The sequence below is a fragment of the Aspergillus glaucus genome (assembly GCF_001890805.1).
Source record: "Aspergillus glaucus CBS 516.65 unplaced genomic scaffold ASPGLscaffold_16, whole genome shotgun sequence".
NCBI lineage: Eukaryota > Fungi > Ascomycota > Eurotiomycetes > Eurotiales > Aspergillaceae > Aspergillus > Aspergillus glaucus.
Genome location: NW_019170468.1, coordinates 360,657 through 383,566, shown reverse-complemented (window position 1 = coordinate 383,566; position 22,910 = coordinate 360,657). Strand labels below are relative to the sequence as shown.

Below are 22,910 nucleotides of genomic sequence, written 5' to 3'. Positions count from 1 at the left end.
TGACGATCGACCGCGAGTCCTGAGAGAACTACTGGTGGAGGGTTCCGTACCTGGCGATGAGCACCGGCATATCGGAGGATTTATGGATTGATCTTGAGTCAACTGGATCTCACGGATACCATTGCCTGCCTTAGCAAAAACAAAGATTAATACTGGGTTAGTCTTAAATTCAAATGAACAAGATCATTTTTGCTACCATGTCTTCTGTCGCATACCATGGGACTCGGTCTGCGTACTATAGAAGTATGGTGCAATGAGACGGGTAATGCGCAACATTTAGGGGATTACAGAAGCAGCGTCTATTCTGAAGTATACCAAGCACATCCGTATTCTTTGCCAAAAGAGAGATATGTACTTCTCTAGCTAATCCCAGAAGGAACAACAGATGTCCGAATTCCCGAAATGCGGAGTGACCTGGCACGTGATATCACGGGCTGCTCGGTTATCATCGGCGATAGCAGTACTGCGGAGGTACAGCAGTTGCATATGGGGTACAGCTCCAGCCGGGGATAAATAATAGTACCAACCCAGAATGTCGCTGGACGACCTTCTTTCAGTTTGCTCTACCCCAGATTCGACCACAGATCCAAGATGAATGCTTTGCGGGGTAGCAGAGGTATCGCCTGGGCTACCAGGACTTGCAGGTCCCAGCGATTCCTGCCAACGCTGTCTCCAACATTGTTAACTATCCCTCGTCGCAGATTTCATGCGGCTCCGTCTCTATGGTCAATCAAGTCTCAGGTTCTGAAGGATGTTGGAGAAGGTAGCTCTATCCTATCTTTGGCTTCAGCTCCTGCGGTTGCTTACTCGGATTCTCCCTAGGGATAACGGAGGTTCAGATCATTCAATGGTAAGCCGGTGTGAGAAATGTGAAAGCAAAGCTCCAGAAAGATTCTAATGTCAACGGCTAGGTATGTCGAAGAAGGCGCGCATATCGAGGAATGGAACCCCCTTTGCCAATATCAGTCCGACAAGGCCGTCGATGATGTTCGTTGTCTGTCGTTCTACGTCTGCTTGGATGATCTTCTGACGAGACTAGATTACCGCGAGATACGAAGGGATTGTCAAAAAGCTTCACTTCCAGGCCGACGATACCGTTCCAACAGGCAGGGTAGGAGAGTCCTTTTGACTCTCATTAAAGACCATTTGCTAACAGAAACGCATTTCCATTAGGCTCTCTGTGACATAGAAGTCGACGATGCGAAATATCCAGACGAGGATGCCCAGCCAGCACCAAGCCCGGAACCAGTTCAAACCAGTCCTGTCCCGACAGAGATGCAACACACGCAGCCTATACAACCATCCCAGCCTGCTTCTCCAGAACCTGCCTCGGAGGCACCAAAATCACGTTACGCATCGTTGGCTACACCGGCAGTTCGAGGATTACTCAAACTTCACAATGTCAATATCTTGGACGTTAACGGCACCGGCAAGGATGGACGGGTGCTCAAGGAGGATGTCAATAAGTTCATCGCCATGCGGGATTCAGCACCCACGACACAGCCGGCCGCTGTTAGTACACTAGAGACTGAAAAGGTGGTCAATTTGAGTCCGTTCCAGTCTCAAATGTTTAAGACGATGAGCCGGTCACTCAGCATCCCACATTTTCTTTATGCCGATGAGCTCAATATCAACGATATCACTACGCTGAGGAAGAAGCTAGCCAGTGATCCTAAAGACCCTCAGAAGATCACCTTCCTTTCATTCATCATCAAGGCCGTCTCTCTTGCCCTAGATCAGTACCCCCTCCTGAACGCAAAAGTCGACACGAGCAACCCGGACAAGCCACAACTCATCATGCGTCCTAGACACAACATTGGAGTCGCAGTAGATACTCCAAATGGCTTGATTGTTCCAAACATCAAAGACGTCGCGAACCAGTCGATTCTCAACATCGCAACAGAGCTGTCACGTCTGAGTGCCCTTGGAAAAGAGGGTAAGCTCACACCAGCAGACCTTAGCGGGGGCACCATTACCGTTTCCAACATTGGCAACATCGGGGGAACTTATGTGATGCCCGTGATTGTTCCTAATGAAGTTGCGATTCTGGGAGTCGGCAAATCCAGAACGACGCCCATCTTTGATGATGCGGGTCAAGTCACCAAGGGCGAGCTAGTGAATTTTAGCTGGAGTGCTGACCACCGAGTTGTTGACGGAGCCACCATGGCTAGAATGGCGACCAAGGTCCGACGCTTCATCGAGTCTCCAGAGTTGATGCTTTTGAACCTAAGGTAGCGCTAGCTGTACTATGTAAACTCGATTCGCGCAGAGATTCTTGGCATAACCTTGCACATGCAAGACATTACAAGCATTGTATAGAACAAATTCGATGAAGATATGGTCTTTTCTGTCCCAGCTCCATTCTATCAATTACGGCATGCTTATGGTAATGATATCCAGACAGGTGTTGCTATGGCAGCATTCAACCACCATTCACTATTCTAGGGCTTCCTGGAAACACAAGAGCTGGGCAACGCCTTCACTGTCCTCTCTACCAGTCTTCCTTTTTGTCAATAATACCCCAATTCACTGATATAACCCCTCAATTAGGCACCCTTGTCGACCCCGCCACTATTTCTTGGTCTTCTAGCGCTCAAAAAGTACTGTTGCTGCAGCTGCGCATATCGCTGTTGCCAAACGCGTTCGTTTGTAGGCCCTCCTTGGCTGTATCCCATCTTTTCTTTTTCTTCCCTCTTCTCGCCTCTATCACCTCCCCTCTTTTTTGTTTTCTCCAGTTCCATTTCATCTCTGTGTTTTCTGTGTTTCGCTCCATTCTATTGAGCCCCAAGCCAACATGGGAACCAGAGGACATCTCTTCGTCCGCTGCCGTGGTAGATGGTTTATCTACTATAACCAGTTCGATAGCTACCTTGAGGGCCTAGGGGACGCCATCGTGAAACGGATTCCAACCGACCCTGAGGAATATCATAGTAAGTCCAAAGAAACGATATCGCAAATGAATCGAGCGTCTGACTGGAATCGTTCCAAACAGAATGGCTCGAGTCAATGAGAGAGATCTACACTCGCCTTGCTCTGCAGTTCGAGGAGCACCACCTTCCCGTGGCCGTCGAAGTTGGTCAAGAGGATGCTGAGGTCTCCAAGGAGGAAGTGTATTCGAAGTGTTACTTGGCCATCGATGACCGCCTCGAAAGAGCTCCGATGCTGACCATGTCGATTGACCACATGAACGACTTGTTCATTGAATACACTTACACTGTCGACCTTGATCGCGAGATCTTCTCCGTCGACGACGGCGCTCATTTCAAGCTCTCGAACGTGCCCCACGGTAGAGAGTGGATTAAGTACGTTGGTCAAAACTCCAGGGAGTGCAGGGTACTCAAGCGCGGTACGCCAAAGGAGATAGCCGCCAGCGTGGAATGGAAACCTGACATCGAGAGGAAGCCACGAACCTTGCCCGACGGCTTCAACATCAAGACGGTCACACCAAAGAATTCTGTTGCGTCAGTCAGTGCTCCCTGCCAGCACATCTGGATGAATGCGTTCGATCGTATCAGGGCTACCTATAGTTACCTCTTGACAAGGTATATCTCCAGCTGGGCACCAGAAGAGTTCTCATTCAGGGAGATGGCCTTTGCGATACTCTCCTTGGCGACAGGCGAAGTATCCTTCGAATGCCCTGAGGTCCTGGACAGAAGAAAGAAGGAAGAGGGCTACTTCTTGATTCCGGACGCAAAACTTCGCCCCCCTCAGCAGAAATTGCTTCCACGCTTTCTGGAAGAAAGCCATATCCCTGGCGTTGAGCCTGGATCAGCCCCAAAAAAAACCACTTTCTGGCTCAATAATGTCCTTGTCTACCTTACTGCTTGTCTCAACTCGGTTGAAATCCAAGAAGTGTCCGTTGTTGAAGTGGTCAAGGCCGGTCTGGATCAGGGTCTCAATGATTTCAGCGCCATGGTCTTCTCGATTCTTCATGCTGTCCTAGTCCAGGTCAAAGTCGAAAAGGACGGCACAGTGAATGTGATAAGGTCCCCTTCTTTGCCCCTGTTCTGGAAGTATGACAAAGAGGATGGTCAGGACGATGGTCAGGACGATGATAAGGGTGATGATAAGGGTGATGATCAGGACGAGGATATTGACGAAGAGAACGGTGACGATAACGACGATAATCAGGAAGACGATAATCGTCAAGGCGAGGATATTCACAATAACGACGATGGTCAGGAAAACGATGGTCGTCAGGATGAGAATGATCACGAGGATGATTGGGACGATGACAGCCAGGCCGATGGAGACGAGGCCGATCAGGACAACGACATTCAAGATGACGAGGGCGGAAAACCCCCATACGAGCATTCTAACTTTATCGCACTAATACATTTTTTCAATGCAGCGGAAAGCCAAAAGCTCACGGGGACTAAATCCTCCATCTTCCCTAACGAGGTCCTGTCCATTATCATGCAGTTCTCGGATGTCCACACATACCACACGCTCGCAAAAGTCTCTTCTTACTGCCGGAAGGTGGCCTATACCAATTTTCGGTTGAACAATGACTACGCAGTGGTTGGCAAAGGAGACCGCTATGGTCTGCTGCTGTTGAAGGATCTACAGACTGGAGCCAAAATCAAATCATCGTTCTCGCAAAAAGGGCGTCATGTACTTTCTCAACTTGGCCTTATGGATTCTGATGATGACGAGCCTAATGATAAGGAGCTGTGTATGAGTCCGATGATCGGGATTGCGGATGTCAAAAGAACCAGCATCATGGATCGCATTAAGCTGACCTTCTCGAGCATCGGTCCGAAGGATCCTTTCTCCAAGAAATCCGAGTACCCTGAGCAGTAAGTCTGCCTCAACTTGTTGCTTACCCTACTTGCGAGGTTCCGAAGAAGATTAACAAATCATACAACTACACAGGACCGAGTTCTACTGGACGACCGACCCCAGAGTCAATAAGGCAGAACGTGTCTTGGAAATTCAAGACTACGAATACTCTGGATCCGTCGAAGAGGCCTGGGGCCGCTACCTTAGCGAAATGGTAAAAGGCTCCAACTCGTTCATGGTGGCTGTCGGAGCTGCTACCTTCCGCTGCCTTCTTCGCCCTGGATATCGTGAGTTGAAATTGGACGGCCTCCTTTTCAAAAACGGACTCCGTGCCTTCGTGCGTCGCCCCCGCGATGATTCGCCAAAAGAATGGGAAATGTCACTCGAGTACGCCACCAGTGCACTCGCCCTCGTCGAAGCTACCGGCGATAATCGACGCAACCCTCCAGACGAGCTGCGCGGATGCTTCGCCATCGTGGCCTTCGGAACCAGATACAAGCTGTTCTACTATGTCCACTACGACCCCAACCCGTCTCCGCCTCTCGAGCCCGCTACCAACAACTCGTACAGCAAGCAGATCGCCGCAAAGGTTACCGACCCGGTCTCGGGGAATCGCCTGATCCAGCTCATTCCCGGTGACGAGCCGATGGACCTGCGCAACAGCAAAGGATGGGACAAGTTGGCGCATTGGCTCGGATTGATCAGTGGCAGCTCTCTTGGAAAGGATCAGGTGTACGATCTCATTTCTGACAAGTATGTGTCTACCCCTAAGAAGTCGCCAGAGTAACGTAACGACAACGGGACCTGGCCCTGGACCTCGGTCTGCAACGGAGTCGAGATGTTGAGCATTCACGACTGTCTTTTTTTATTTTTATTTTTTTTTATTTATTTATTTATTTTTTTTTTTTGGCTCGTTCTAACTCGTCATGGGAAATGTGACAGAGAAAGGGAGCTAATTGCGCTATGACATTGTAGGGCTAAACAACAAGAGGGAAAAACAGAGGAGAAGCGCTCAGATTGTATGAGTGTGCAATGACTTTATGTATCTGTTAGTCTAATATGATAGGAAAAATGATTAGGAACACAAATGACAGATGATCTGCAAGGTATCGGTTTTGTCTGGAGTCTACGATAGCATACAAGAGCAACCACGATATTGCAAAAGTCATCAGTAGAAACTAACTTTGAAACAATTGTATTTCACTGGGTATTCGAAATCAAGACGGGGCAAAAGACATGACAAGAAAAGCAGTTCTGCCCCTAAACGACGGGGTATAAATCGTTTCAAACCGACATAAACAATGCAGAAACCAGTAAACAGAAACTCCGAAAATAATGCCGAAAACAGACCTCATGCTTCCCAGCGCATGAGAACTCCGTAGACACCGGGATGGAGACCATGCATGCGTATGCTTTTTAATGTCCCAACCAATACCAAAAGGAAAAACAAACGAAGAACAGCAAGAGAGACGGGGCAAGCGACTACTCATACTCCGCCAACTTGGCCCCAACCAACTCCCACACATTCTTCTGCACATCCTCCTTCGGCCCCTCAACATTAACAGTCAACGCATCCCATTCACCCAGCGGCTCCTCGAGCACCTCAAGCTGCGAATGCACCATCCCACTCTTCATATAATGCGCCTCGCGCTGATTCACCCGCTGGATAAGCACGCTCTCCGACAACCGCAGGTAGATAAAGTGGATCTGGACGAGAGGTGTTCCGTACGCAGCAACGCGCATGACATCACGGTATTTCTGCTTCAGCGCGGAGCAGGCGACGATGACGCCGGAGGGCGGGTGGAAGTTGTTCGAGTCGGAGGGGGAGAGGGAGTCGATGGCGGCTTTGCGCAGGGAGATTAACCAGTCCCAGCGGTCTTCGTCGGTGAGGGGGGCGCCTTGGCTCATTTTTTGTTTGTTGGAGGGGGAGTGGAACTGTTCTTGTTAGCATTTTGTCGTTGTCATTTTGGTGGTTTAGGTATAGGGACTCACGTCGTCACCCTCGAGAAAGGGACAATCTAATTTCCGTTGCAGGCCGAGGCCAACGGTGCTTTTCCCACATCCTGCGGGGCCGGTGATGACCCAGATGTGCTGGATATTCCCAACCTGGTCCATCTCTGGCCAGGTTGCAGTAGAGTGGGCGGAGTGGTTGAGGGCAACGGGTTTTACGGGAGAGTCTAGGACGGCATTGAGAGTCGGCGGCTGAGGCCGTTCACCAGCAGACAACATGGTGGTGGTGTAGAAGAGGAAGAAAGGGACGGAGAAAGATAAAAACAAGTATGACGCCGAGGTGATATGGTTCCGGTGGATTTGAACGGGTGAACCAGAATGCGAGCAGTGGTAAGGTATATATATACAAGGGACGGTCTAGGGAAGAGAAGAAAAAGAGAAACAGAAAAGAGAAAGATGCAAACAGAGCGTTCTTATTCACTCAGCCGTTTCGAATCCGGAATTGGTGGGGCTGTTCTGGAATGTGGTAATTTATCGATAGTACGAAGGGTGGATTCGAAAAGGGATGCGCCGCCGGTTTGGTTGTTAGTTGCCGATCGATCTGTAGAGTTTGGGGCCCCCTAGTATGTAGTAGTACATATATCTCGAGTACATAGCTCTATGATACGGGGTAATGCTCTTTATATTGTGTCTTTGTCTCATGATATACTCTACTTCATACCCTACTGAAAAATGCAAAACCCGAAGAGTAGTCACATGACATCATCCTTGACATGCATACCCGCCGTGACTAATCCGGCTTAGCTCGGTACTCCTGCCCGGGGATTCGGGGCAAGCTTACCTTACGGCCTGTTACCACACCGTATTTCATGACAGACGCCCCCCACGCTATGCCGTTCCGGGTATTGAGTCAGATGCCGACACCTTGCACATATCCGACTTGTCCGTCTACTTGTACTTGTATGTATGCTGCCAGGAAGCCTGCATATGCCGAAATTTTGAGAGATATACTGATGTGGAGACTGCGCTTTTTAATTGTGAAGTTCGGATTGATCTATCCGACTCCATACTGTATTATGAAGTTTCCGTACGGAGTATGTACCTTTGATAACTTTTCCCTCGCCGGACGGTGTTCTCCGGGGTACAGTACGGATTCCCCACGATATAAAGGACCATCTTGCTCCACTACGTCTGCAATTGGAGGCCGGGAATATTCCGTTCAACAAGCGGCCCGGAGGAGGTGTGATTGCAATTGAAGATCCCGGACGGAACACATCCATTGCGGATCCTTGTTCTTCTACTTTGTTAGCCATCGGAACCAAATTTGCCGATATTAGGTTCCGGCGGAAAATGAAGTGCCGGGATCTGTTGGTGAATACTCATACAGGTTTAGCTAGCTACGTGTGACGGAATGGAATACTCCTTCGTGTCCCTCAGGCTATTGATTATCTCGCAAAGAGGGGTAACATGGACCGCCCCTCTATCTGACCGGTTACCTTGAAAGCTCTTTCTAGTATCCTAATGAGTGACGCAGACGGATCTTCATCGCCGGATGACAGGCGCATTGACATCCCTCAAGGATTCTGATCCGGGGTAACCCGTAGTCTCGTAGATAATGCGCCGTCACATTGACCATTGCTGTCAGATATCCGAACACGGTCTTGCCTAGGCAGCATTTATAGTCTGCGCTCTACGGAGCACGAGTACGGAGCACCAGGAGTAAACTCCACCTTGTTGGTGCGGAATAGGAGTCGGCGGAAAACGATTTCCAGTCCTGTTGTTTGCGGATTTGCATATAAATCCGCTTGTACAGATATCACCGTTGAGGAACGGACAAACGTCATGTTTTGATCAGGGTTGTTTGTGATAATGGGACCGAAAGTCGAGGTCTAAAATACAAGGGGCAATTGAAAGAGAGATAACACTACAGCTTGTCGTATAGAGTCTGCATACTCTGTATCCAAAGATGAAATGTCAACCTTCAACCATCCTGCCTTGGTGATCTCGAAGCCTATGGCCATTTGATCTACATACATCTTGTACAGGTACTCCATATTGTAGAGATTTATCTTAGTTTGTTCGTTCATCGTCCAGCGATCTTATCAGCCGCAAGAAGCATAGTTCCGCATACTGCACATACGGAGTACACTACAAGTATGTCAGGCACACCAAGCCATCAGCATCGCCCTCACACTGTTTAGACGTACAGAATCGATTACCTTTGCATTGAATAAAGATACGATCCCAGCATTCAAGCCGTTGATCTAGATTCTCTGTAGAAGAGCTGTTGTTTTGTTGCAATGAAGCTAGACTTACGTAATCCGCGATATGCCAGCTCGCAGCTCGAACCACCGATGAAGCCCGCCAGCGACAAGCCCGACGCAGAGACAAGGCCACGCGACATGGCCATTCGCTATTAATCGATACTCGACGACTAATCACGAATCACAACAAGCTCACGGAATACTGTACGATCTCGCCTAGTTCGCTGCGTCTCGAAACGATCTCCCCTCGCCGCCCGCCATGACTTCCCTCTTCTTCTCCACCCCCGTCGATATCGACGTCGTTCTCGAAGACAGCGATGAGCGCCAAACGGTCGATGTCAAGCTCGACAAGGGCCGCCGTGAGAGGGCCCCGCTGTACATGGATGGAGAGTCCGTCAAGGGTGCTGTGACGGTTAGACCCAAGGATGGGAAACGGTTAGAGCATACGGGAATTAAGGTGCAGTTCATCGGAACGATTGGTACGAGACGTCCACATGAGCACTATACTCCGGTATGATATGATGGCTGACGGGTGTCTGAAGAGATGTTTTACGACCGCGGAAACCACTACGAATTCCTCTCCCTCGTCCAAGAACTCGCAGCTCCCGGCGAACTCCAACACCCCCAGACCTTCCCCTTCAATTTTAAGAACGTCGAGAAGCAATACGAATCTTACAATGGCATCAACGTAAAGCTCCGGTATTTCGTGCGCGTCACCGTCTCCCGCCGTATGGCCGACGTCGTGCGCGAGAAGGATCTTTGGGTCTATTCCTACCGCATGCCGCCAGAGAACAACAGCCCGATTAAGATGGACGTCGGTATCGAGGATTGTCTGCACATCGAGTTTGAGTACTCCAAGTCGAAATACCACCTGAAGGATGTCATTGTCGGGCGTATCTATTTCTTGCTTGTGCGGTTGAAGATCAAGCATATGGAGCTGTCCATTATTCGGAGGGAGACGACTGGATCTCCGCCCAATCAGTATAACGAGAGTGAGACGCTGGTTCGCTTTGAGGTAAGCTCGTCTTACAGATCTGCAAGCTTGACAATGCGTTGGGACCTCGGTTTGGCTAACACGGTGTCACACGGTAGATTATGGATGGTTCGCCTTCACGAGGTGAGTGAGCCTTTTGGTCTTGATGCCAAAGCACATCTGGATCTTCTCGATGTGAAGTAATGAAGAGCATCGCGCTAACCAAGACTCAGGAGAAACCATTCCCATCCGTCTGTTCCTTGGCGGCTTCGATTTGACACCCACCTTCCGTGACGTCAACAAGAAATATTCGACACGTTATTACCTCAGTCTGGTTCTTATTGATGAAGGTAGGTGCTTGCGTTTATTTTATTTTGTTTTTATTTTTATTTTTATTTTTTTTTTTTTTTTTTGCAGAGATTTGGGTCACTCCGAAACTTTGGGGTTGATATGCATTCGTGCCTAAGGCTGTCAGGCTGTCATGGGTATCCCACGCATCTTCAGCATCCCACGGCGGCGTGGATCAATAACCGATCGGTTATTGACTCCCGGTCCCCGGCCTGGTGACTCCCACGCTATACCTGATACAGCTATGGTTTCGCGTGGCTGCCCCACACTACCCGGGTTTTTTCTCTTTGAAACCTTTTTAGTTTTTCCCGAAGTTTCGATTTCATTACAGGCGGAGCCTCGTATGTATCAAAAGTACGACCAATGCTGACTCGTGTTTACTTTCTAGATGCTCGTCGGTACTTCAAGCAATCCGAAATCACTCTCTTCCGCCAGGCTCCCGAGATCGCTGCTACCCCTCAGATCGCCCAGCAGCAACAGATCCAACAACAGCAGATCCAGCAGCAACAGCAGCCTCTGCCGCCCGGTTCGGCCACTGCTGGACCCGGAAGGGGCGAAGCTCATCAGCAACAACAGCAGCAAGCTGTCCCTCCTCCGGCAGCTTAGAGCTTAGAGCTTAGAGCTATGTCGATCGGGTTAGGGGTTGTTTCTTCCGGTTGTGCTTCCGTATTTATGACATGTCAGCTGTTTGGAGTGTTCTTACCATCATTCACATGTACTCTTATACCCTGTCCTTATTGTGTTAGCTTCTTTTATCATGACTCGATGTTGTCAGTCGTCGTATATGATCCGATGTCGTCTTTTTACTTTCGTCTTGCATCCCCAAGTATTGATTTGACGAATGTGTCCATACTTACAAACGAGGATGCAACTTGGACCTATAGTTCTCCGTCTCTCCGTGCATCATGTCAGTAATTATGCTTCTGTGTCTTCTCTTTTTAAGTATTACTTCGTACGTACCATCATCAAAGCACAACAAAGTACGCGTACTGCACATTATTATCCCAGGCCCAACCCTACCAACCCATCAGGACTTGCTACAGAGACGAAACTCTTACAGGCCTAATGAGCCGGCTGAAACGGCGAACTAAGCTCACTGGCAACTCCAGAACCTCTGTCCAGGATTGAAACAACTCGCACAACCCGCCTACCCGCCACGGCGAGTTGCTTCAAGCTCCCCGGATCAAAGCCCTGCGCTACCAGCCGACAGTGCCGCTGCCAGCCTCCCTACCAAGGGCCGGTGTTGTCCTGTGTTGTTTGAGTTGATGATTAATGGTACTATAGTTCTATATACTAAGCACAGAGCTTTCTAGAATAGGCACTTCTCAATGTAATATAAATTACAGCAGTATTTTTTCGTATTTTTGGATAATCTAACATTTAGAGCCAAAGAAAATATACAAAATGTTTAAAAATTGATATATTGCTTCTTACTGTCCATATATATACTACATACCTAGTATTACCCTCCTATATTCGTTGTTGGTGTATATATTTGAGCCTTGAAAAGTGCCGATTAATATGGTATACGCAGGTGGCCGGCTGGCCTGGGTGGCCGACTGGCTCGGGAATTACGTTAGTTAGTTAGTTGGTTAACTAGTTAGCAGAATCGAATTTAAGAAGAGCAAGCACTTGTCCATTACTCAATCATAAGTACAGTATAATGAGGGAAGATCTATATACCACAATGGCCAACTTCCTGCAACACCTCCCCCAGTACCCGAAGAACCTCCCCATCATCCTTTTCCTTCCCTGCTACTTGCACCGCCTTTACGACAAGCGGGTATATCCACTCAAGATGCTTCTTTAGCTGGTGGTTGTCATTCGGTTGGACCAGAGATGCCGCTACACTTCTAACCACAGGAGGTTCTGGGATAGCGCTAGGTACGCTTCGTAGCTCCACCATGCCTCGAAGTAAGTGCAGCAGAACCTTACGCGCGGGTGTTGGCTGCGGCATGAGCCCGCGAAGAGGTTGGTCCGCGATATACGCGCGCAGGGATACGGCGCTTCGAAGAATTAGGTATGGTGAGATGGATCGAGCGAGGAGGGTGTGTGGCTCTTGGTTGTTGTTGTCATCGTCCCCTGGGACGGCTGCGAGTTCAAACATTGCATCAGTCAGAACGTATGCCATCTTCGACCGCGTACTTGGAGGAGGTTCAAAGGTTCTTCCTGGGCGAACATCGTATATCCCCTTGAGAGGGTTGTTCGTCAAGGTTGTGGTGTCGGGGAGATCAAATCGCTTCGGGGCGTATATAAAGGAAGAATCGAACAATGCACATGCGAAGTCCCGTCGAATATCATCTTTGATCACTGCTGCTCCGAGAGATGGGATGATCAAGCTCTTCAGCCTGTTGAAGGCGGTGATATCAAAAGATTCATCCGCGAGCATGTCTGCCATGGAGAGTTCTTGAGTGCGATAACCCTTGGCAGAAACTATACCGCGCACAATGTCCACCACGCATTCCCAGAATCGTGAGGTTTCCCTTTCATTTGGCTTCTCGTATTGTTTCTCCACATAGGTAATCGCAACCTGGAGTATGTCCAGAAATGTTGTGGTCGCCTTCTGCCACAATCTTGGCTCTCGATCCTTGCCTTGCCATTCGTATTTCTGAGAAACGGGGTTGGAGAGATGTTTCAATGCAGTAGCCAGTGACCCATCCGTAAACACATCCTTCTTGATCCCAAAGTCAGCGATATACCAGCGAAGGAGGTCGATTGCACTTTTCGAGAATGCGACAAACGTCGGTCTTCTCGAGTCGCTTCCTGGTGTCCATTTTGATAAAGCAGAGTCGACGTACTCCGCAAGACAAAGAAGAATTTCAGGCTGAGAGTTCTCTTTATCCAGACAAATGGTCTTGGTAGAAGCAATTATCAATGATTGCAGGGTCGAAGAACGGTCTATATCGGGAGAATATCGGGGAGAGACCGAGTTCCACGCAAGCAGTTTCATATGTTCAAGGATGCCCGCTATGCGCTCTCTTGTCAGATCATCCTTATGAAGACGGTATATTTGTTCGAAGGACCGGAGGTATGCCAAGGCAGAGTCCTGATTGGGGCAGTCGAGATCCAACGAGTCCTCCTTACTGGCCGGATGGCCACTATCCCAAAGTGACCATGCAGACTCCAGTGCTTGTTTGCTGAAACCAGTCGGGCTTTCTACCCTAAAAAGGATGTTCGACAAGCTGGAGAACACTGCTTCACTGAATTCCAAAAGATCCAGGCCAATCAATGTCTGGAAATAGCCTAGAAGTCGTTCCCAGGAACGGTCGAATTCTTCGTCTTGGGCAATCGAATCGAAGAAAGTTGTAATCAGTTCAGCAGATCCTTTGATCATCACGACTGTCGTGTCTATCCATGGCTTGAGCTCGTATGAATTTGCCCCGTTCCGTCCTTTCACGACTCCCGTAAGTTCAGCCTCGACGTTCTCGATCATTTGAAAGAGAACTCTATTGAGACACAGCCGCCATGCCTTGGCCGATAATTGTTGGCCATAGGCATCGAAGATCCTTAGCAGCGTGTGGACTGCACAGTTTCTGATTTCGGTTCGGCTATCGGTTGCAAGGTCAACAATTCTCAGTAAGAGTAATAACCATAGAGAATTACGGGATACGGAGACATCGTTGTCCTTGGCTAGCGTCGCAAGGTCTTCTTCTCTAACCGATGCATCGACATGAGATTCAATGGTGAACCGTTCTATTTGTCCCTGGAGAAAATCTGAGACATTCCAGAAAGACGAGGTCGTAGTCAGCGAGATGTTGAAATCTTGTTGCTGTGAGGCAAAGCCTGAAAGAGAATCCACAAGATTCAAACGGCAAGGCGCTGGAAGTAGAGATAAGAAATCAGAGGCTACCAGTTGAAGAGACTTGTAAGCTGCGCGGATAAGGCGGGGCGAATCAGCTAACAACGATGCTTTGCCTCCTGGATTTGTCGTGCTCGTCTCCGATGTCTCCTCGGCCATTACCTCCCCAAAGACGCTGGAAATGAGATCGAAGACAAGGGTCCAGCCATCGGCAAAGGTTTCTGCATACTGCTCTAAGGTGTTTTTCAGGATCTCCAGGCTTTGCTCGTGGATCTCGATAACGACAGCAGGATAAGAACCTGGCAGTTTCGAATTATAGAGAGAATTCATTTGCTTTTTCAAGGTCTCCAGGTTCCTCAGCTGCCGTGTGTTTCGCAAAGAATCGTCGTCGACATCATTCTGCTTCATTGTCTGAAAGACAAGGTTATTGAGAACTTCGCTGGCTCTTAAACGAAGAGCCTGGCTGACTTCGCCATGCGATGCACCTGATATAAGACTGTCCGTAAGGCTCTGCCACGCACGAAGATCGTTCTCATCCAGAGATGACAGTCGTTCCAGGTTCGCTTTAGCTACCTCGTCTGCTTTTTCCAAGACAAATTTCAGCTGTTCATCCTGCGCTTTGGATTTGCCAACTGTGAGCGATACGCGACGGGTACTCTTGCGCATGTGCCCTGGACGCCTAAGAGACTGTGGAGAACGAGGCGTGCCTGATACTTTCTCTGATGGGTCTTGTTGTGTCGTTTCCTCGGTAAACTGTGAAAGACTCAAAAGAGCAACTAAAATGTCTTGGAACGAGTCAGCGGGGTAGCCATTAGTGCTTTCAAACATCTTGTTAGATGCTGTTTGCACGGCAATGATCTCTGCGCCAAGGTTCGCTTTGGGCACGTCGATGCCGGCTGCCGCATCCCCAGGGCTATTAGCTGCGGCACTTGACTTCATTGTAGAAACAGACGATATCCCAATCAACAAATCTGTATCCTGGAGGGTCTCAAGGATAATGGACCAGGCTGGCTGGTCTAGGATTGGCCCCAAAGCGATACCCAAATTCAGCAAGGCACGCAGACATAAAAGGTTTCTCGTGCTTAATAGCACAGAATGGCTGTCTGAAGTGGTACTTGGCGAATCTGCAGGTAATGGGGAACCGATCTCCGCACCCTTACGCCTTTTCTCAGACGCATAGTTGTTCTGGGAATCAGAAACAGGTGCTGTGGAAGTCCCTGATTTAGCACCACCGGTCTCAGGCGGCATAGCAGCTTTCCCTAGAGTCGTCAAGAAAGCGTCACGGGGAACAGAAAGCCTCAGAAGGCCCGCAACATGGGCCAATTTCTGGAAGGATCGCACTAGGCTATGGTAGAATTCGTCATCCAGAGCTGCATATAAGAACGTCGAGCACGTAGCAAGAACAGCAGGCCAGCAGTTCTCGATAATCCCGGCACATGCTTTGATTGCTGAAATCTGCGGGTGGGACTCCAATTCCAAAGGATTGACTGGTATAGGCGACTTTTTAGACTTTAAATTTTGAGTGATTCTCCAAGAATGCGTCCTTTGAAGATCTGGAGATGACGCAATAGGGGAGCTAAGTTCTTGATCAGGGCTTGTGATTCGATTTTTTCGTTTATGCTTGAACTCAGGAACAGTCAAGGGAAGTATGAACTTTGCGAGACCTTCAGCGAATACAGCAATGCAATTGAGTACGAGACTGTAAATATAGGTATCCGGGGGGAGTGGCGCATCAGTCTTGTCGAGGATTTCCATGTAAGGTGTGCGGACCACACTCCACTGGCTGCTGATGCCTGGTACATTTGTATCAGTAGATGGAACGGAGGTTCCAATGACACCAGCCACTCCACCAGCTTCTAGAGTGATTTGTTCCTCAGTGATGGACCTCGAATATTCCGCGCGCGTAGGCACCGTGGATTGGTTGCCGACCCCGATCAAAGACGGTTTCTCGGAGGCCAGACGAACAAGTGAAGCCATATGGTCCCTAAGAACGCTCTTTCTCCCTTCTTTTCCATCGTATAGTGAGTACATCAGTCGGACTAAACCTGGTTCAGCGTACAAGGATCGGAAAAGTTCCATGCAAATCACACGCTTCCAGGGTGCTGTTCCATCCGGTTCGAGTAAGTGTGTCAACAGACCAAGTGCCATCTCACACTCCGCGGTAAGAAGTGACATATGACGTTTCAGACATACAAGAAGGATCCGGGCAACCCGGACTGTTTGAGCAAAATTGTGCCTCTCAGATAAGTACCTGACGGTCAGTGGCATAAGCCGAGCTCGGAGCACCTGCGTAAGTTCCGCATGTCCAACAAACAGGCTGCCATTATTAACCAGGATACTCTCGATAAGTTCCAATGTGAATGTTGGGGAGAGTGATTTCATCCGTAGGAATTGCAGTGGTTCGCCATCTACGAGACGGCAGAGATCATCCAAAACCTTGATACTATATTAGTTTGAAATAATTGGCAACTGGGGATTCAGCTCACCCGTAATGCATCATAAGCGAAGTAGCTAATAGTTACTGGACGGTCGTCGACAGTAACGGTTTCATTTGGTTTGGACGAGTCAAGTATTCCTTGAAAGTCAGCAAACAGCACTGATTGGTGGGGCAATTAAACGCCGGCGACTAACTGTCATCAATGGCAATCCTCTCAAATGTCGACATCACAAGTTGCTGTAGTGTGGCTGCCGCAGTGCTGGACACGGCAAGGGTTTTGCTTGCCTGCAACATCGCACATATTTCTAATGTGCTCACAAGCAGCTCTCCACTGAGCTCATTGGAATAGTGCTGCAACAAAGAAGGCAATGTTTGCAATATTTTGAGTTGGATGTCCAGACCTTGATAGGGTTAGCATCTCAGCGAGTATTGCGGGTCGCCTCGGCTCCATACTCAAGTTGGTGGTTTCCCTTAACCCATTCAGAACATCTCTCAGCCGCTCAGGTGGTAATGAACGTGAAGCCACCAGTCTCTGTAAGCACACAACTCCAATACCAGCAAGCTTGGCATGGCGACTATGGCAAGTTATGATAAACGGGTCGACAAACTTCGGCCTTCGTACCAGGTCTCTTGGTTACTTAGTAACGGGACATCGTAAACAGTGATTGGGGGTTAAGCACACCAGCTGTTGTCTGGGCCTCTGAAGTAGAAGGCAATGCCTTCAATTCATTGAGAGACGTCTCAGCAGCCTGCGCTTTGAGGTTAGCTTGGATAATAAATATTCAAAAAAAGGGAGGTAGCAGACATTTCGCAGGTCAGCATTCTTTCGTTTTGACTCTTGAATGAGATGCAAGAGCTCTGTCTGTAGGAATTGAGAGGACATTTCAGATAAATTGCTGGTTTAGATCATGGCTGACTCGAACTATGGGTATTGAAACCAAATATACTCCGTCCGGAGTTCTCCCGTCGGAGACTATTGGTGAATTGGAGCAGTAGGAGATTAACCACGCTGATTCTCACACACTGCAATAGCGCTAGAGTAGTCAAACCTCCAGCTTGTAAGCAGTTTTCCAGGCAAAGAATCGCCGAAACCTATCTTTAGTCCAGAGGGTTGGTCGATCAACAAAAGCGTCAGGCGTGGCATCTCCAGGAAACGCTAAGGTGGAGATAGTAACCACGTGATAGTTATCATCACGTGGTGACTCAGCGGAGGACCGTTCTGCAGTAGGTAAGTGGGATACAGTGCGTCAGTGCCCCTCTTCCACTTGACGGCCTCTCTTTTTTCTTTTTTTTTTTTTTTTGGCGTTCCTTCTACCAACATTTTGCCGTCTACAGCTGCAGTCGATTGCCTAGTTCTGGAGAAATATCCTGCGCTCACAATGTCGGCGAAAGTTCCCAGGAATTTCAGACTCCTCGAAGAGTTGGAGAAGGGTGAGAAGGGTCTGGGAGCAGGTTAGCATGTCCAACTGGCGATCACTATCGAATTACGCATCATTCCGCTGATACAGGCCCTTTCGGATATACAGAGGCATGCTCGTACGGTCTTGCGGATGGAGAGGATATGATGATGAGCAACTGGAACGGTACAATCCTTGGACCTCCTCACGTTAGTCTGCCGGATATGATCCTATGCTTGTCGATTGCTTTATATCGCTGACTTGGGCTGGTAGAGCGTTCATGAGAACCGGATATACAGTGTCAACATCCACTGCGGCGCCGATTACCCTGACAACCCTCCCTCGATCCAATTCATCTCGCGTGTCAACATTCCATGCGTTGACCAACGAAGTGGAAAGGTACATAAACACTATACAGTTCTGATACTAGGTGGAATATAGCTAATTCATAATCCAGGTTGATCCTACCAAGCTGCCCTGCCTTGCTCAATGGAAGCGTGACTACACCATGGAAACTGTCCTGCTCGAACTCAGAAGGTAACCAGGGCCCCCGTTCCATTTATCTTGCGAAAATTTAGCGGTATTGATCTTTCCTTCAGATACATGGCTCTGCCGCAACACAGAAAGCTGCCTCAGCCGGCTGAAGGCTCCAATTTCTAAGTTTCTTTTCATGCATAGTTTAGAAAATCACGAACGCGGAGTATTGCGGTTGGTTTTTGCTATTTGTTTCTTTCTCTGTTGGCATTGCTAGAGCGTATATAGTCTATGCATACCGGCAGGCATCGGCGCGGTTTCTTCTTCATTAGTGCATGACTTCTTTCGCAACCTTTTCATATACCGCGATGGCTCAATGGTGCTTCCCAGTACCAGAAGCTATCAATGTACCAGTAAACACAAGTAGATAGATGTTTTAAAAACGAGATGTAGTATCACGTGACATATCTGGGGTAATATCGCTCCGTTTCGGAGATCCGATCCACCTTTTCAGAGCACGCTCTGCAAAATGCGCAGAATCACTGCTCCAAAGTTCTCGGGAATCCATCGCTTTGCGTGTAAGCTTTGAACACTTGCTATCACTGTTTGATTGGCCATCGTCCTAACCCACCATACCTTAATCAGGTCTGGCTCTTTACCGGGCACTCCTCCGACAATGCGCAAAACTACCGAGTACTGCACCAACCCTCGGCGAGGTCAAGCCGACGATACAACAGAAGTTCCACAAATATAAGAGCCTCCAAAGCCCGTCGCAAACACTAAACGCTTTGAACGCTGGATACGAGGTACCCATCTTCAGCCCGGGCAGGTTTACAAACTGTTGCTAAATTCTCCGCCCTTCGAGCAAGGCCCTGGATTTAATGCACGTCACTTCCCGAGGAAATGAGAATTTAATCCAACGCATCTCGACACTCATTTCAGAGAGTCAGTCGGAAAAACAAACGAACAGTTCAATCCAACGAGCACTGTCCAAGGCGAAACCCGTGAAACCCAAATCTAAGAAGGAACAGAAGAAGGAAGAAATCCAGGCATTTGAGAAGAGGACCGCGCGACGACATCCAGACGCCATTCCAATTACTTCTCGTCCCCGGCCAGTTGTGAGCGGGAAACGTCGGGTGCCTGTCCTAATTAACGCGCGCGGCGTTCCCTTTTTGCGTATCAAGAAGCCGCAACCGATGAATCTGAGCGGAGCACTTAGGAGCAAACTCGAGAATCGCTGGAGACGTATTGAACGGCGAGAAAGCTTGGAGACGGCATTAGTGATGGCGAGAGCAGAAGATACTTGGGACGAATTGACGCATAGCGAAGAGCCAAACACTTGGTCCCAAGTGATTTCAGATGCTCTGACGGAAGTAAACGATAAGATCCGCGAATCCGATCTGCAGAACAAGAAGCTTGCAAGGGATATGTGGAATGTGGTTCTTGCTGAACGCAAGCTGGCGGCGGAGGAAGAGAAGAGAGCGTCAAATGCATGATCGCGACAAAGGCGATCGATTCCGCCGTTAAAATGACATGCATCGCCTCCGATTTGTATGGCGACCATTTAGCCAGTCAGGATATCAAACGAGGGAGTTGGGTTGTTCCCCGCTGGTTATACCTGCGAGATCCAATATCCTCAACTCTGTCTGTATCATGGGGCCATTCGACCATGGTGCCTCGTATCCGCTGGTTGTCGGGTTGAAATGCTCGATTTTTGCCCCTGCCCCGTTCCGGATGACGGTTTACGGTTTATACCAAAAATCAGGTCCAGGCCCATTACGATGGCCTACTGCGTCTCGGAACTGCTGAACCGAAATCAAATGCCCGATCGTCTTTTGTCGCAGGAGTCATCATTTTCAAGCAACATCCATGGCAGTAACTGGTAGCCAACCTGGTTGGAAAAACAGCATATAGACAACAATCTGAATAGTGGCTTTTTGCCAATCTTTCAATATATGCTTTTCGTAACGAGACTATACACACAGTACCATCTCTATGAGGTTATCTTCATCTTTTCTACAGCCGGCAAAGCATCCTCACCCTCTTCATCGTAATCTCCCTTACCAGCCAAGCCTCTCTCCCATAATTGCCTGCCCGTGAGCTTCTTCTCGTCCCGAGCTGCTGGTTTTCTGCCCTTCTTGTCCTCTGCTTCCTTTTCCTCGCGTTCTCTCTGCTCCTTCCCCTCCACCTCCTTCATAAACCGCTCGCGCCATTCGAGGAATGACTGGATCGTAACAGCTGAGCCCGCAAACTTACGGTTCTCCTCCTCTTCTACCTTGGCAGCTTCCATCTCTTTTAGCGCCTGAGCAGCATTCGCCCGCTCCGACATGAGAAGTTCCGCGCTCTCCTTCAATGCACTGACTAGAGTGAAAACCATCGCCATGCCCATGTTTTCTTCGACAGTTGGCGCCAGCGCTTCAAAGAGTCGGTCCCGGTCCTCTTGGACGTCCAGTCGGGGGTGTTTCGGCGCATTATGCGGGGCTGATATCTCTAGCTCTGGGGCAACGTCGGGGTAATCTGCTGGGTAGGAAACTTGCAGAAGCAGGATAGGTTGTTCTGCGTCTTCTGCGTCTTCTGCGTCTTCGATGGTATCATTTTCGGGTGTGTCGAGAGTTACAGATATCCGGTATGAGGTTTCGGACAGGTCTGGGTGTCAGATCGTAGAGATTAGCGAATGGAACGACAGGATGGTAACCGTGCCAGCTAAGCAATCCCTCTAACCTGTGATTTCTTCTGGGAAAATAGAGTCGAGCACCTCGCGCTCCTCGATTTGATCCTCACGGCCCATCTTGTGTTCGATTCTGCCGCCCAGCGGATTGGAGGGGTATTGCTGTAAATGGACGTTGGAGGATGAAAAGAGAAATCAAGACAACAAATTCTTTCCAACGGAGAATATACGGAGTATATGTCGGTTTAATAGGGGACAATCAACCCTCCTTTAGCTTTTGCAAAGTCGAAGTGCTATTGCTTCGACGCTGAGCGATGCAATATTCAGTCCCACATGCAAACCAAGCAAACAGGGAAAGAGACCCAAAACAATTTTCCGCCGAGTCACTGCTCAACTTTTTTTCTGAAAGTCCAAGAATATATACGCAGTACCAGATTCGAGAATTTTTTGTCGATATAATTCCCCTTTTTGAAAATACAGAGTACGTGACGAGATTATCTACGAGTCGTGAAACCATGGGGAAACCCAGACCTCACAAGAAGAAAGCATCCAAGTCAAAGTCCGCTCTCCGCGCCAGCAATTCGAAAATGAACGAAGACCCTTCGAAACTTCTGGAGCAAGCGACACTACTCCTCCAAACGGGACAGCCAGATGAAGCGCTTTCGGTAGCTCAGCGGGCGCTCGAGCTTGCGTCGAATTCGCCTCTCTCGGCCCTTAACACTGTCGCCGAAGTCTACATCGAACTCGGAGAAATCGATGTCGCGAGAGAACACTTTATGCGCGCGGTGGAATTGGATCCAAATGGCACAATACCGGAATCGCAGGGTGGTGGCTCTGAGAAGTTCCTGTGGTTGTCGCAATTGAGTGAACAGGGAGGTGTGGACAGTGTGAAGTGGTTTGAGAAGGGTGTTTCGTCCCTTAGGCATACTATCCAACAACTGGAGGGGACGAATGACCCGGAGAACCTCACTACTTTGGAAGATAAGAGGAGAAAGATGGCAAATGCCTTGTGCGGTGTTGCTGAGATTTACATGACCGATCTTTCGTAAGTATTGCATTGCTCAAGTGTCGGTTTGCGCAACTAAACTAACAACAACCAGGTGGGAAGAAGATGCGGAGAGTCGCTGCGAAGCTCTCATTACGGAAGCGCTCCAAGTTAATCCCAACGCGCCTGAAGTGTTGCAGACCTTTGCATCCATCCGAATCTCACAACTCCGGACAGACGAGGCCCGGTCAGCGCTTTCGCGGAGTATGGAGCTGTGGAAAGAATTGCCACCAGAAGACCCAACGGTTCCGGAATTCGCGATCAGAATCAGTTTGTCGCGTCTATTAATGGAGGTTGGCATGGAGCTGGAGGCGCTCGAAGTGCTGGAGCGTTTGATCCTCGAAGACGACCAAAGTGTCGAGGCATGGTACCTCGGAGGGTGGTGTTTGAATCTGCTGGCAGAGAAGCAAGAGGCGCCTAAGGATGAAGAGCCCGAACAAGAGACGCCAGAATCGAAACGACTTGCGTCGCTGGTTGCTAGCCGGGAATGGCTCAAACAGAGCTTGACGCTCTATGATACGGTCCAGTATGAGGACGAGAGGCTCAAAGAGCACGCTCTCGAACTTGTCGCAACCATGAACAAAGAACTCCCCGAAGATATCGACGAAGAAGACAAGGAAGGCGAGGAAGGCGAAGGCGACTGGGTGGATGAGATTGAGGCCGAGTCGGACGAAGAGATGGCGGATTGCTAAGAGTTACTGTTATATGCCAATTACTCCGTACATAGAGTCATGTCTTATGAGATGCAAGTTTTGTCATGATACCAATAGAAA

General features: G+C 49.0%; 9 protein-coding genes across 9 annotated transcripts; 6 read left to right on the top strand and 3 right to left on the bottom strand.

Moving 5' to 3' along the window:
• Positions 1–591: 591 nt before the first annotated feature.
• Positions 592–2,235, top strand: ASPGLDRAFT_68133 (putative 2-oxo acid dehydrogenases acyltransferase; the record flags this gene model as incomplete). Its single annotated transcript, XM_022549231.1, has 5 exons — positions 592–763; positions 823–850; positions 912–987; positions 1,040–1,111; positions 1,174–2,235. 5 exons carry the CDS (start codon positions 592–594, stop codon positions 2,233–2,235), a joined length of 1,410 nt encoding a protein of 469 aa, XP_022398860.1.
• Positions 2,236–2,589: 354 nt separating this feature from the next.
• Positions 2,590–5,890, top strand: ASPGLDRAFT_576402 (uncharacterized protein). Its single transcript, XM_022548267.1, has 4 exons — positions 2,590–2,605; positions 2,666–2,930; positions 2,993–4,799; positions 4,876–5,890. Exons 2-4 carry the CDS (start codon positions 2,795–2,797, stop codon positions 5,567–5,569), a joined length of 2,637 nt encoding a protein of 878 aa, XP_022398859.1. The 5' UTR covers positions 2,590–2,605; positions 2,666–2,794; the 3' UTR covers positions 5,570–5,890.
• On the bottom strand, positions 5,808–7,411 carry ASPGLDRAFT_49574 (gluconokinase). Its single transcript, XM_022547137.1, has 2 exons — positions 6,775–7,411; positions 5,808–6,717 (listed from the first exon to the last, which is right to left on the bottom strand). The coding sequence occupies exons 1-2, from the start codon at positions 7,009–7,011 to the stop codon at positions 6,265–6,267; spliced, it is 690 nt and encodes a 229-aa protein (XP_022398858.1). The 5' UTR covers positions 7,012–7,411; the 3' UTR covers positions 5,808–6,264.
• Positions 7,412–9,052: 1,641 nt separating this feature from the next.
• ASPGLDRAFT_49570 (vacuolar protein sorting-associated protein 26) lies at positions 9,053–11,421 on the top strand. Its single transcript, XM_022547136.1, has 5 exons — positions 9,053–9,475; positions 9,539–10,011; positions 10,089–10,113; positions 10,203–10,319; positions 10,706–11,421. Exons 1-5 carry the CDS (start codon positions 9,256–9,258, stop codon positions 10,921–10,923), a joined length of 1,053 nt encoding a protein of 350 aa, XP_022398857.1. The 5' UTR covers positions 9,053–9,255; the 3' UTR covers positions 10,924–11,421.
• Positions 11,422–11,992: 571 nt separating this feature from the next.
• On the bottom strand, positions 11,993–17,436 carry ASPGLDRAFT_130879 (putative endosomal peripheral membrane protein (Mon2); the record flags this gene model as incomplete). Its single annotated transcript, XM_022540995.1, has 6 exons — positions 11,993–16,552; positions 16,603–16,691; positions 16,748–16,954; positions 17,007–17,182; positions 17,214–17,302; positions 17,359–17,436. 6 exons carry the CDS (start codon positions 17,434–17,436, stop codon positions 11,993–11,995), a joined length of 5,199 nt encoding a protein of 1,732 aa, XP_022398856.1.
• Positions 17,437–17,730: 294 nt separating this feature from the next.
• Positions 17,731–18,776, top strand: ASPGLDRAFT_49567 (E2 ubiquitin-conjugating protein MMS2). Its single transcript, XM_022547135.1, has 6 exons — positions 17,731–17,781; positions 17,889–18,005; positions 18,080–18,159; positions 18,224–18,349; positions 18,408–18,487; positions 18,550–18,776. The coding sequence occupies exons 2-6, from the start codon at positions 17,933–17,935 to the stop codon at positions 18,608–18,610; spliced, it is 420 nt and encodes a 139-aa protein (XP_022398855.1). The 5' UTR covers positions 17,731–17,781; positions 17,889–17,932; the 3' UTR covers positions 18,611–18,776.
• A 177-nt stretch (positions 18,777–18,953) lies between these two features.
• On the top strand, positions 18,954–19,920 carry ASPGLDRAFT_68126 (LYR motif-containing protein; the record flags this gene model as incomplete). Its single annotated transcript, XM_022549230.1, has 3 exons — positions 18,954–19,002; positions 19,070–19,230; positions 19,294–19,920. The coding sequence occupies 3 exons, from the start codon at positions 18,954–18,956 to the stop codon at positions 19,918–19,920; spliced, it is 837 nt and encodes a 278-aa protein (XP_022398854.1).
• A 497-nt stretch (positions 19,921–20,417) lies between these two features.
• Positions 20,418–21,212, bottom strand: ASPGLDRAFT_68125 (RWD domain-containing protein; the record flags this gene model as incomplete). Its single annotated transcript, XM_022549229.1, has 2 exons — positions 20,418–21,070; positions 21,146–21,212. The coding sequence occupies 2 exons, from the start codon at positions 21,210–21,212 to the stop codon at positions 20,418–20,420; spliced, it is 720 nt and encodes a 239-aa protein (XP_022398853.1).
• A 467-nt stretch (positions 21,213–21,679) lies between these two features.
• Positions 21,680–22,829, top strand: ASPGLDRAFT_130725 (ACL4 family protein; the record flags this gene model as incomplete). The annotated part of the gene is made up of 2 exons (XM_022540983.1): positions 21,680–22,137; positions 22,193–22,829. The coding sequence occupies 2 exons, from the start codon at positions 21,680–21,682 to the stop codon at positions 22,827–22,829; spliced, it is 1,095 nt and encodes a 364-aa protein (XP_022398852.1).
• Between the last annotated feature and the right edge of the window lie 81 nt (positions 22,830–22,910).

Bases quoted from the DNA above. Each gene is read 5' to 3' on its own strand.
- ASPGLDRAFT_576402 (XM_022548267.1), top strand. From the start codon at position 2,795: ATGGGAACCAGAGGACATCTCTTCGTCCGCTGCCGTGGTAGATGGTTT. The intron at 2,931-2,992 runs GTAAGTCCAAAG...CGTTCCAAACAG, and splicing joins CGACCCTGAGGAATATCATA to AATGGCTCGAGTCAATGAGA. The intron at 4,800-4,875 runs GTAAGTCTGCCT...ACAACTACACAG, and splicing joins AAATCCGAGTACCCTGAGCA to GACCGAGTTCTACTGGACGA.
- ASPGLDRAFT_49574 (XM_022547137.1), bottom strand. From the start codon at position 7,011: ATGTTGTCTGCTGGTGAACGGCCTCAGCCGCCGACTCTCAATGCCGTC. The intron at 6,718-6,774 runs GTGAGTCCCTAT...TAACAAGAACAG, and splicing joins CCTTTCTCGAGGGTGACGAC to TTCCACTCCCCCTCCAACAA.
- ASPGLDRAFT_49567 (XM_022547135.1), top strand. From the start codon at position 17,933: ATGTCGGCGAAAGTTCCCAGGAATTTCAGACTCCTCGAAGAGTTGGAG. The intron at 18,006-18,079 runs GTTAGCATGTCC...TCGGATATACAG, and splicing joins TGAGAAGGGTCTGGGAGCAG to AGGCATGCTCGTACGGTCTT. The intron at 18,350-18,407 runs GTACATAAACAC...TTCATAATCCAG, and splicing joins TTGACCAACGAAGTGGAAAG to GTTGATCCTACCAAGCTGCC.
- ASPGLDRAFT_49570 (XM_022547136.1), top strand. From the start codon at position 9,256: ATGACTTCCCTCTTCTTCTCCACCCCCGTCGATATCGACGTCGTTCTC. The intron at 10,012-10,088 runs GTAAGCTCGTCT...GTCACACGGTAG, and splicing joins AGACGCTGGTTCGCTTTGAG to ATTATGGATGGTTCGCCTTC. The intron at 10,320-10,705 runs GTAGGTGCTTGC...TTTACTTTCTAG, and splicing joins TCTGGTTCTTATTGATGAAG to ATGCTCGTCGGTACTTCAAG.